The sequence below is a fragment of the Vulpes lagopus genome, chromosome 7 (assembly GCF_018345385.1).
Source record: "Vulpes lagopus strain Blue_001 chromosome 7, ASM1834538v1, whole genome shotgun sequence".
NCBI lineage: Eukaryota > Metazoa > Chordata > Mammalia > Carnivora > Canidae > Vulpes > Vulpes lagopus.
In genome coordinates this window covers 128,886,745-128,900,142 of record NC_054830.1, presented here as the reverse complement: position 1 = coordinate 128,900,142, position 13,398 = coordinate 128,886,745, and the positions used below count along the sequence as shown (strand labels likewise).

General features: G+C 42.5%; 1 protein-coding gene across 2 annotated transcripts in view; it reads right to left on the bottom strand.

The window, feature by feature from the left end:
* Positions 1–5,746: 5,746 nt before the first annotated feature.
* Positions 5,747–13,398, bottom strand: part of ZNF454 (zinc finger protein 454) — a 53,903-nt gene continuing 46,251 nt past the window's right edge. For both annotated transcript variants that reach the window (XM_041762109.1, XM_041762108.1), the window contains one exon: positions 5,747–10,330. In XM_041762109.1, coding sequence (XP_041618043.1) covers positions 9,051–10,330 — 1,280 coding nt within the window. In that variant the 3' untranslated portion in view covers positions 5,747–9,050. The remainder of the gene's footprint in view (positions 10,331–13,398) is intronic.

The following is a 13,398-nucleotide window of genomic DNA, read 5'->3' as shown; positions in this document are numbered from 1 at the left end:
TCAGCCACCAAGAGGATCCTACTCTAGGGAAGAACTGAACTTACACTCCCTGGTCTGAGTCCAGAGAGCATGATGAAGCCTGGGCTTGGCCCAGTGTGTGTGAGATTTCCACCTGAATAGCCACCAGAACCTGGGGACTGGGCAGCATGCAAAAATGTGTAGATCTCACTCTAGAAATACAGGGCTGGATTTGGGGAGGGTCAGTGTCCACAAGATCTGGGGACCTGTTTTCTGCTGAGTGACTCAGGCTTGACACAGAGGGATTGGACCTTCGGTGAGAGAGCCCTGTGAGTGAGGATGGACCTGGGACAGGACGTGGGAGTGAGCAGAGGAACTGGGATGTACCTCCATGGCATTACTTGTGTTGAGGTCTTTTTCTCAGGACCATCATCCATGGGATCACACTTAAACCATAGCTTTTTGCCTTTCCATGCCTACTCCCTTAAATGACCCCCAAACACTTGTGTGGTGTTAGTAGTGTGAGAATAAAGCAACAGGGTGGTGTTTGCCCTCTTCTGATGCCTGTGAGGGATTATGGTCAGGAGTTTCAGGTTGGGGTCAGTGACAGAGTTGTATCTATGGTGACAATCAATTCCAAGTAGACATCTTAGGATGAATACCAAAACTTTCTCAATATGTACTGAGAGGTCCCCTTTGAAAGATGAGCATGAGGCACAGGGAGGAAGATAGACTTCAGATGCATGGACATTTATTTTTTCTTTTAAAAAGGCTTGGTTTCAATTATGGGATTATATTTCCCCATGGTACAATTTACATTAGTTAAATTGACTCTATCATTTTGAATTCTCTAGTATCTAATGTCTGGAACTGATTCCAAAGGTCACCATACTTCATACAACATAAAGGCTCTTGCCTACACAGAATCTCTGTTGCAGAAATAAATTTTGATCCTGGGACCAGGTGTTTCTGTGTTCCTTAAATCAACAGAGCTTCTCCTCAGAATAACATTTTTGGTGTATGGATTCTTCTTCCTCACATTTTTGCATTTTGTATGGTTTCTCCACAGTGTGAATTATGAAGTTTTATTTATCGCTCAGTGCTTTCCAGAATTCATTATTTCATAGGGCTTCTTTCCTGTGTGGATTTTCTGATGTGTAATGTGATGAGATTTGTTTCTTGCTGAGAGTGCTTTTATAGGGTTTTTCTCCTATATGAACTCTCTTCCAGTGAGCTCTGATATCCAAAGGAAGGTGTTCTTTTTTTTTTTTTTTTTTTTTTTTTTTTTTTTTTTTTTTTTTTTTTTTTAGGAAGGTGTTCTTGTAGTCTTTTTTTTCCCTCTTGATGTTTCTCCCAGTATGAAGTCCCCGATGTACAAAAAATGGTGACTTCTAGTTGAAAACTTCACCACATTTTTTTTTTACATATTTGTGGTTTTCCCCACTTTAAACTCTGTAACTTAGAGTTTGGATGATTTCTTAGAGGAACTTTTCTACATTTAGAGGTTTTCTCCCTAGTGTGAGGTTTCTGCCTTAGAGTCTTGGCTTTCTACTGAAGGCTTTCCCACATTCCCCCATGTTTGTTCATACTGGGCTCTCTGATGTGAATGCTTTGTCACACAGCAGGTTCTGGCTCCTTCTTAGGGCATCTCATATCCAGTCCAGTTGTAGATGATTTCCATTTTGTGTGCAGTGAGGAACCCTCTATTACTAAAGGTGTTATCATATGTAGCATACTTGTGAGGTTTCTCTCCTTTAGGAGTTCTCTAATGTATACAAAGTCTGGAATCCCAGAAGAAGGCTTTTCTACAATCAGTGTGTACCGATTTGATCATTTGATGTCCAGCAAGGGTTTGACAACTTCCTAAAGGTCTTCCCATGCTATTTACATGCATAGTTTTGCCTTCTGTGAGGTTCAATCAATTTGAAACCCTGAATAAAGGTGTTTTTTTCAAATTTGTAGAATTTATAAGTCATTCTTCCTGTGTGCTTCTTTTATGCTGAATAAGAACTGGGCTGTGCTTGTGAACTTTCTCACATCCATTGCCCCTGAATAATTTCTTCCCAGTATGACTTACATGTTCCCGTGACAATGGTGCTCTGGATTGGAGGCTTTCCCACATTACAATCACAATGTTCTCTCCAATATGAATTCTCTAAAGCAGAAGATTACGTTTTGGTATAAACTTTTATTCACCTATCCATAAAGGTATCATCTGTGTTCAATGTGTGGAGACTTGTATAAGGAGGGCTTCTCTTACATTAACTATATGCTTATGTCTTTTCACGAGTGTGAATTTTTTCTAACACATCTATTACATTTACTGTAGCTTTGTCACATTTATTACATTGTGTGCTCTTGGGGATCCCTGGGTGGCGCAGCGGTTTGGCGCCTGCCTTTGGCCCAGGGCGCAATCCTGGAGACCCGGGATCGAGTCCCACATCAGGCTCCCGGTGCATGGAGCCTGCTTCTCCCTCTGCCTATGTCTCTGCCTCTCTCTCTCTCTCTCTGTATGACTATCATAAATAAATAATTTTAAAAAAACCATTACCTTGTGTGCTCTTTAGAAATTTCCTCAAAATTCATTACTTTTGTTGTCTCTCACTCAATGAATTCTTGTCGAATAAATGTAACTTTTCCCAGAAGTTTGATTTGGGTTTTCTGCTGCTTTTTCATGTAATTACCAATTTGGAAGACTCCTTCCAAACTGGAATAAAGTGCACAATTCCAGGTGAATCTTTCCACTATCATCTTATAGAATAAAACCTCTTCAGAAATACTCCATTATATTGCCACCTTTTTTCCCCTAAATATGAAAAATTCCCAAGTGTAAATATCTCTTGTCTCTTGGACTTTGAGTAAGGAAGCCTCCTGCAGTAATGGACAGAATATTGACAGCTATAGAAGGCTGGCAGTTTCAGAGATGACCTTTCAGCCTGTGGAGCAAAGGGTAGGAACCAAGATGGGGTGCAGCTCTGAAAGTAGAGACACTGAAGGGAGGCTTGGATGAAAGTCAGCCAAGGGTGTGGAGGGACCGGGTTTGGGCACTGTGAGCCTCATTGCTTCATTCGTGGATTACTGTACTGGGATACTAACTAGTATCTGCTTCCTGTGTCTTTCCCCTCATCCCACACACCAATATCAAGATCATCATTCTGAGGCACCAGCTCCCCACACTTTTAGGGACACTGCTATGGGCCCTGCCCTCTTCCAGTACCTGTATCTGACTGCGATTCATTCTTGCTTGCAGAATCAGAAATAGCAGGAAGGGCACATGGGTCCGGCCCCACATGCTGTTCACTGATATAATCTGGCTGATGAAGTATTTTTTAGTTTATTCTATCAGGGCTCTAGAATGTTGAACTTATCCATACTATCAACTTCTGAGGGTTCCCCCCCACCCCCGCATCCTGATCTGGCAGATAGGAAAATTTCCAGGGGCCACAGACTTTTTCTTGCTCCTGATACTGAAGACTTCTTTCAGTCGGCTTTTGTGTCTAGAAATTGTACAGAGTCAAGGTTAAGACTTCTTGAGATCAATGCCAGCTCTGCCATGTTAGTTAAGTGATGTCAGACAAGATGATTACCCTCTCCCACCATTGCTGACAGCCAGAGTCTCCTTGATCCCTGAAGAGATGCCCAAATCATTGACCTCATTTCCCTACACCCACCCTCCCAGTCCTACCAGTCACTGCCACGCAGACCCCACTCATTATGCAAACCCCTCAGCTGACCCATCCTAAAACCCCATCTCAGAACCCCCAAATAGCATTCCTTCTTCAAAACTGCTCTCTAGATAAATCTGTGCTGAATTTCCCTCATAAAAATATGAATTCTATTCATATTTCTTCACACCAGTTTGGCTGTGAAGGGTTTTGAAGGCTTTGCTTCCCATGGTTGGCCAAGGAAGGCCATTGAAAGGGTTTACATAAGTGCCATGGATGGATCTGTGGAGTGGACAAAGTCACTGGTGGCTGGGGTGGGAAGTGGCCTGGAGGGGACCAGAAACATTGGTGAGGAACCTGAGGCAAAGCACTAAGAGAAATCTGGTATATCCTCACCTGCAAATATTTATAATTCCATTTTCCCCCTATCACAATGGCTAGAAATGATAACATTAGGCAACAGTGAGCAATGATGTACCTTGGTTGAAGTATATTGCCAAAATAAATTAGCAATTGAACCTTACATGGTTAAGTTTTTAAGTTTCTGCATTTAAACTTTTCCAATGTTGGAACTTCTTGTTCACTGTGAGGGAAATTGGGAAATACCAAGCTAATTGGATAATTTCCAATATTTATTATGCTCTGGTGAAATTTATATATCAATAGCAATCATGTGTAGCTTAGAAGTTTGAAGCACAAAACCTGATGCCTAGCAATAGCTTGTTTAGAGTGCCAGCAAAGCTTACCTCCATGGCTGCTGGGGTTATGGTCCTGCCTTTTCTCATAGAACACCATTAGGCTTGCTAATGTAAGCCCTGATTCTGGGCTCCACCCACACCTCTTTAAAGGCACTTAACCAGGGGCTCAGTCTGTTAAGCGCCTGCCTTCAGCTCAGGTTGCAATCCCAGGGTCCTGAAATGGAGCCCCACATCGGGCTCCCTGCTCAGTGGTGAGTCTGCTTCTCTTTCTGCCTGTCGCTTCCCCTGCTCATGCTCTCTCTCTGTCTCAAACAAAATCTTAAAAAAATAATAAAGGCACTTAACCAGCCCCAGCTAGTTCCTGCCTGTGTCCAAATCTCTTTCCCGGTCTCAGTCAACTGTGCTTTGTGATTGTTGTTGATTAATTCTAGTGAAGCCTGATGCAACCACATGATCTATATAGCTCTCTTTTGTGGTACCCCACCTGTGTCCTCATCCCACAAAATAAAATTATTTTGCTAATTAATGGTTTCATTTTGCAATACTTGCCTTCCATATTTAAGTTCCATAAAAGCAGTATCTAGATGTGTGCATACTCTCTGTGTATGTACTATGCTTGGCAGAAACTATTGACGGCTATTGCTCTCTAGCTGCTAGCTTTGGCTTTCTGCTTTTCGAATACCTCCAGAAGTGTGCTCCTAGTAATTACTCTCATTTGGCCTGCATCCAGGACCCACCATGGGTTATCAGGCTGTTCCCACGAGTTATCCAGGACTGACTGTTGTTTGTGAACCCACAGTTCTTATACTCTCAGGTTAGAGGAGCACCCAGACCCTTTACACCTTGCCAACCCAGGGCAGAGGAAATGTCTTTTTGTGGAAGAAGTGAGTATGGAAAACCATGCAACTGGAGACTTGCTGCAATAGCCTCCCATCCATCAATAGCCAGTTCAGCCCCACTCCAACATCTGGAGTCAAGCAGTCCTGCAGGGTGAACTAGAATGTGTCCACGAAGGAGGGAACTGAGTGCAGCAGGTAGGCATGTGTGCCTTAGGGCTACACTGCTTGGGTCAAGTCCTCCAATCATGCATGTTACCAGCTGTGCAACTTCTGAAATGTTTTTAAACCTCTGTGTTCAACTTTCAAGTGGGGATGGGACAGTCTCATGTAATTGTGAGGACTGAGTTAATACATGCTTACAACAGAACCTGGCCTGAAGGATGTCCTCAAATATTAACTGCTTTCCCCAGCGACTGGGGATACAACTCTTTATATTCCACAGCCTGAACTACGGTTTCTGGAGCCAGGTAGGTTTGGATGCTCATTGTGGGCAGCTAGGGCCATATAAAGACAAAAACACTTGGAAACACTACTTTTGGCCACGTCTTAACAGATAACCGGGTAACACAAATGCAGCCTGTACCTCTGAGGGCACTGAACGTTTCTCATTTATTTTCAGAAAGACACACTGATGGATTATTCTATGGCAACAATATTTTAAGAATAGTGATGAGTGGTAGACAGGGTAACACACAGAATGAGGAGGAATATGCCCAACTGACCAAATCCTGGCCCAAGCAGAGAGTGGTCATTAGCACACCAAGAGAAGTTCATGAGTGACAGGAAACAATCAAACCTTGTATTTTTTCTTTTCCCTTCACAAACTGGTATAAAAATACTAAAAGTAAAAATATCACCAAAAATATATTTAGCAGAAGTGGAGGTGGGGCCAGAAGCTGGGACCCCTCCCACTGCAGGCTAGAGTAGGGCAGGAGGGTTTTATGGTCCACATCGCCTTGCTGGCTAGAAGGAAGGGGAGGGCAAAGTGCAGAGGGGGTAGGAAAGAAGACAGCTGGAGGGGATGCACTTAGAGGAAATTTATGTTTAAGGGAATTAAATTGTTTTCTCAACCAAAGATGCATGCAGTTTCGGACTGTCTTGTTTTGAAACTCGGGCTGAGGCACAATAACTGTGAAGCCCCAGTCTGCTGGGGGCCAAGGTGCCATTCTAAAAGCTGTTGCTGAATATGGAGGAAGGGATGGTCTTGGGTAGACACTGCTGTCAGAGCTAGGCTAACTCAGGTGGCGAGGGAGAACCCAGGTGCCAAATCTATCAGTTGGAGACGGGAAGACCTGATAAGAGAGCATTAGAGGAATGTGTAAGGGGAAACTGGGGGCAATTATTTTTCCCCAAGACCTGGTGGTTTCAGGGGTGTGCACAGGAGTCCACAGTGAGGAATTTAACAAAGTCTAAGTGCTAATCCTCTTCTCCAACCCTTGCCCTGAGTTTGCCCACAGGCTGTTTGATTCCACAGGAGGCCAGGGGAGCTCTGATGTGGGAGATGGGGTCTAGGTCTGCTCCTTTGGCTCCTCTCTCTTCGGTCCCTATGAGGGGGTGGGGAGACTGGCTCATTCATTATCTTGATATGGTGTAGTCATGAGTCATGAGGGTGCTGGAAACCCTGTGCAATGACAGGGCAGGGAGGAGTCCCAGATTGAGGGCCTTTCAGCTGCACTGCTCCTGATGCAGGAACAGCTGCTGGGGCCATCACTGGGATGAAGGAGGCTCTCAGAGGGCAGCAGGTCTTGGCCATGGCTCAGCTGCAGGTGCCCAAGAAAAACTAGTTAACAATAAACTCAGCCAAGCAGGGTTCCACAGGGATTCAAGTTAAGGGTGATTATTAGGACCAGGCAGGCCATAGGGTTAGTTCTGAAGGCAGCGATCTGTAGCAGTGAGCAGATCTTGAAGTATATTGTGGCATCTGGGGCTGCTAGGCCTGTGAGGCTGTAGGTGAGCATGTGTTGGCCCAGGCTACAAAGGGCTCCCAGTCACCCCCCAAAATGCTGCTCCTCCTGCAGCTTCATAGGGAAGAAAGTATGACCTGCTGATCACCTCACAGGAGATGCCTGCCCACATTGGTGGCCTTTATTTGATGGAAGCCGAATTTAGAGAACTTAGGCTTCAGAGCTTCTGGAAGCTTCCAACTCTGTGTTCAACCTGGAGTCCGCTGATGCCACCAGGATAGACTGTCCTCTTCTGTAACTTGAAGTTGAGGTGCAGTATCTGGGGGGCCAGTGGGCTGCCCAACTTGGACACCTCCACAGACCAAGGACCTGCCACTCCGTTTCCCAGAGCAGTGGCTGAACTTGTTCTGCCATTTTCATGATGTGGTATGTTCCGGTTTGCAGTACTGCAGGCTCCCCATTCTTTGTGGTGGGAAAGGGGACAGTGCTAGAAGAGGTGGTGTGTGTGAAGGCACACACGTTGTTTTATCTCTGATTTCTGAGAGCAATGAAGGACCCAAGATGGAAAAGGAACTATACCTGCAGGAACAGAGTATTACTGAAACTTTTGAGCATGGACAGTGCCCTGCCAGAGAACATCATGCTTTTGACCACCTCCTGACCCATGGAATGACCCCACAGATAGCTTACCACTCTCAAAATGGCAGTCTTTAAATAGTGGGGTAACACAGAAGGACGAGGGGAAATCCCTACTTTTAAATGCAAAAGCAGAAATTCAAAGCTGTTTTTCTGTGAACACAGTTGATACTTTCAGGAAATTGGACACAAAAGGGCAGGGACTAGGATACAGCAGTTCATATTCCGGGGGGTAACAAATATATACTCTAGTGCAATAGGCACAGAGGACAGTCACCCAAGGGAAACAGAATGGGCCAGGGTTTCTGAGAACTGGCTTTGGGGCTCTAACTTCTTGTGTCAGTTGCACATTAGGAAATGGCAAGTCACAGAAGTGGAGGTGGCCTAGAACACCACTAGGTGGTTGCACTGTCATGTCTGAAGCTGATCAGGCCTGACCACTGTGTGTGGGGAAGTACAGCAGAATAATTGGAGGTAATGTCTACACAAACTAAGCCCCTACCTGAAGGTACCATCCCAGTGTCAGAGTTGAGGTGAGGCCCAGAGGAATTGTGTAACTCAAGAAGCTTGATTGACCCATGCCTCCCGGGGTGGGGGTGGGGGTCTCGAGTTCTGAAAGTTGGGTCTGGGTGCTACATCCAGAATCACGGACTGTGTACGAAGCTAGGTCACCACATTCCCCGATGGAAAATGGGGTGATAATAAGTGACACGAGGTCACCGGTTAGGAGGTGCTAAATCAAGAGACCCACTATTCAAATGAGCTGTCCCAGAAGAATACAGGTAAGCAGCCAGTGGACATGTAAGTCGGAGAGATCTGACAAGATGGTTTGAAACAGAAGGTGGGAAACATAATTTAACTCTGGGGCCAGTGCATGCGTGACTGCACTTTCCTTTTGCTGGGAAAGTGGGTGGGGCGAGAACAAAGGGTTCCATTAAAAGTAGAAACCCTCATATAAGAGAAGTGAATGAATGCTTATAGACCAATTTCTTTTTTTCTTCCTTTGCTTCTTGATCTGATCTTTCACAATTTTACAATCTCTCTTAAGAGTCAAAATGCAAATTTGATCAACTTATTTCTATCTTGCTAATGAAGCTTCATTTTGGTCATGATGCTTGATAATTTAGGCTAATTAAATATTACTGCTATTAAATTGAGGCAGTTCTGAACTAGGAGGAATGCATGCCATTCTTAAATTCTCAAACCCATAATACTGTGAAGGTTGATTTTCTGTAAATAAAAAGACCATCTTCAGGTAAGCTTTCATGGCTATTTTCTGGAACGAACACTCTTACATTCAATAATGAACATACTTAGTCTCAAAGCTCTGCCATATAAACTATAATCCTATCACTTTTCTCCAATGTGATGTCTCTGATGCTGAATGAGGTTTGCAGTCTGGTTGAAAGCTTTCCCACATTTATTACATTTATAGGGCTTCTCTCCTGTGTGAATCCTCTGATGTTGAGTAAGGTGTGTGCTTCGAATAAAGGCTTTGCCACAGATTTTACATTTATAAGGTTTTTCTCTAGTGTGGATTCTCTTATGTTGAGTGAGGGCTGAATGGTCACTGAAGGCTTTCTCACATATATTACATGTATAAGGTTTCTCCCCAGTATGAATTCTCTGATGTTGGGCTAGGGCTGATTGGTCCCTAAAGGCTTTCTCACACAAACCACATCTGTACGGTTTCTCTCCAGTGTGAATTTTCCGATGTCGAGCAAAGGATGAATTATCCCTGAAAGCTTTCCCACATTCACTACACTTATAAGGTTTCTCTCCAGTATGAATTCTCTGATGTTCAGTAAGAGAAGAGTTCACCCTGAAGGCCTTCCCACATTCGTTACATTCAAAGGGCTTCTCTCCAGTGTGAATTCTTTGATGCTGAAGAAAACTTGTGCTCTGATTAAAGGCTTTCCCACATTCGTTACATTTATAGGGCTTCTCTCCACTATGAATATTCTGGTGTTTGGTAAGATGTGCCCTGCACACAAAGGCTTTGTCACATATGTTACATTTAAAAGGCTTCTCTCCAGTGTGTATTCTATGATGGTGGGCAAGGTGTATGTTTCGGATAAAAGCTTTTCCACATAAGTTGCATTCAAAAGGTTTCTCTCCGGTGTGAATTTTCTGGTGGTAAGTAAGTGAGGAACTCACGGAGAAGGCCTTGCCACATTCCTTACATTCATATGGTTTCTCGCCAGTGTGAATTCTTTGGTGATGGATGAGGTGTGTACTCTGATGAAAGGCTTTCCCACACTCTCTACATTCATATCGTTTCTCTTTAATAACAGTTTTCCGATTTGCATTAAGTTTTTCAGTATGGACTTTCTGATGTTTATTAAGGGTTGAACTCTTAGTGAAGACTTTTCCACACTCACTACACTCAAAGGCTTTTTTGCTATATTGAAATCTCTGACTCTGAACAAAAGATGAGCCCACAGTGTAGTGCTTCCCAGGTTCATCTCCTGCCTGGGCGCTGAAGACAGAGGGGGTTTTCTGGTGAGCAAGTGCCACCTGGCCTCCATACTGCCATTTCAATAGGCCATCACATTTCCAGTGACTATCGTCTTGGTCAGGAATATCCACCTTGGGAGTAGATTTCTTACTCACAAGTGTTGTCATCCAGTCTGAAAGACAACAAACATAAACATATCTGTTTTATCTAGTTGGGGTAAGAAGATGAGCCTGTGTATAATGCTACCAAAGAGGCTACGGTTTTGAAGGCTTCCTGAAGTGATGATCAGAAAGGAAAGGGAAGAGAGGTGAACAAAGAACGTGGCAGGAAGGGGTTGACTTAATGTAAAATGTATGCAGCAGGATAGCTTGGGAGCTTGAGTAAAGAAGCCACAGGCCTGGGTTGGAATCCTGAGTACAATATTTTCTTTGTGATTACAGAGAAGTTGCCTGACTTTCTAAGCCTCCAAAGCCTACACAGACCCTACTATACTAATAGATTAGAAAAAAGGTACCTTGTCTATTTTAGTGGTATGGTCTTTAAAATAACCTAGATGTGTCCTTAAGAAACCAGGGAAACTAGTGGTTAGCACTTGGTAGAAAAGTAATTCAACTCCCATAACTACTAAAAGCAACATTTTTATGTTCTATAGACTCATTTTAGCATTCAGATGGGTAGTAAAAAAGCCACTATGAAGGATGCATAAAACACTCATATCTACTAATAAAATGAGGATCTCCTACTACTGGTAAGGAAGTAAAGTCTTTAAACGTCTTTGAATAATGTAACATCTATATGAGGAAAACGCACCTCAAGGATGTGTATGTGAAGGCGGAAAATGAGAAACGTAGCAGCCAATCTGCCTGGATATACCCAGTATATCTTAGAGGGTGAGGTCCTGGCCCCGGGCTGTATACCAGTCACCAGACATGGGACTCTGCAACTGGGCTAAGAGCCATGGTCCCGTGTGTTACCTGACAGAATACTTTCTCTTCCCATAGACACATTCTGTACTTTCTCAACAATTGTTTCATTTGGTTTCACGGTACAGGCATACCTCAGAGATACTGCAGGTTTAGTTCCAGACTGCTGCAATAAAGTGAATATTGCAACAAAGTGAGTCAAATTATTTTTTGGATTTCCCAGAGCATGTAAAAGTAATGTTTATACATTACTGTAGTCTATTAAGTAGCATAGCATTATGTCTAGAAAAACAGTGTATATATCACAATTAAAAAGTACTTTATTGCTAAAAGATGCTAACCAGCCTCTAAGCTTTCAGTGAAACCTTTTGGCTGGTGGAGGGTCTTGCCTCAGTGTTGATGGCTGCTGAATGATGGTTGCTGAAGGTTGGGGTGACTGTGACAATTTCTTAAAATAAGATAACAATGAAGTTTACTGTATTGATAGACATTTCCCTTTCATGCATGATTTCTCTGTAGCATGTGATTCTGTTTGACAGGATTTTACCCACAGTAGAACTTCTTTCAAAATTAGAGTCAATCTCTCAAACTCTGACACAGCTTTATCAACTAACTTTATGTCATATTCTAAATCCTATGTTGTTGTGTCAACAACCTTCACAGCATCCTCACCAGGAGTAGATTCCATCTCAAGAAACCAGTCTTTGCTCATCTGTAAGAAGCAACTCATTTGTTCCAGTTGTCTCATAAGCTTGCAGCAATTTGGTCATGTCTTAAGGGTCCACTTCTAATGCTAGTTCTCTTGCTCTTTCTACCACATCTGCAGTGATTTCCTCCACTGAAGTCTTGAACCCCTCTCCAAGTCATTGATGGGGTTGGAATCAACTTCCAAAATCCTATTAAAATTGGTATTTTGATCTCTGACCATAAATTATGAATGTTCTTAATGGCATCTAGAATAGTGAATCCTTTCCAGAGGTTTTCAACTTTATTGCCAGAATTACCAAAATGTGACACAGAGACACAAAGTGAGCCAACACTGTCAGAAAAATGGCACCAACAGACTTGCTTGATGCAAGGTTGCCACAATCAGTTTGTAAAAAATGCATATCTGCACATAGCACAACGGAATGAAGTATGTCAGTATTAACAAGCAGAGTTCTAGACTGTATACTAGTTTTTCCTACATATTTGTGAATGCCTGCCTTTTACATTAAGTCTATTTAAGGCCTTGTATTAAGAAATGAAATAAGAGCTAGATACCACTTTGCAATGATGCAAAGATTACTGGAAAATCCTATCAAGAACAAGCCTCCCTCATAACGTTTTTCCCCCTATACACTCCAGAAAAAATACAAAGAACTATAATCAATAAAACTAAACTAACAAACCTCTTTACTTATCTGGAAAAGAAAGTTAAACAGGTGCACTTTAAGGGTAAAATCCTGGTGAACTCAAATAATGTTGCTCAAAACAAAGAATGGTCAGTTAAACACCAGGATTGCCAAATCTTAACACCTTAAGGCTGACTGTCACTTCTGGACCTGATAAAGTAGGCTCTGGCTGACATTCCTGCAGAAAACAACTGGAAAATCTTAATTGATAAACAAAAATTCTGTCTAAAGAATCAGGTGTCACTTGAAGCCAACCTGATAATGTAATATTTGAGAGAGAAGGGAAATAGAAAAAGGTAATCCCAATACTTACTGTTTTTTATTTCCTTATAGAATTTGCTGAATTCTAAAACTTCGCAGGGCAAGAGACCAAAGCAAAGCAAATTTCAAAATTTTCTAGTCTTAAGAAAATATGGAGCTAAAAACTGAGATCAGGATCTTCCAAAGAAGGAGGTAGTCATCTTAGTAAACATGTAAAGCTCTCAGTAGGCATTCCTGGATGGCTACAACCTACTACCATGGACAAACAAGAGATAGGCAAAGCTTTATAAACACCATAACCCTATCTCCCGCTAACATTTCCTTGGCTAGATTAAGGTGGTTCCCTTGCATTCTAGCTATCCGCCAGAAGAAAAGGCAAATCTTCTCTGGAGGAATATAACATCACCCAGAGCTTCTTCACTTCTTTAAATACAGTATCAGGGATTTAATCAAAATGTACCAAGAGTACTAAGAAATTAAGAGGAAAAACAGAAAATAGACAAAGACCCACAGAACTCAGATACCAAAGTTATCAGACATGGATTTTAAGATAAGTGTGATTAGTATGTTCAATAAAACAAATAAAAATGAGAATTTCAACAGATTATTGGAACCAATGAATCAAATGAAAATTCTAGAAAGAATATAATGAAGAATATATA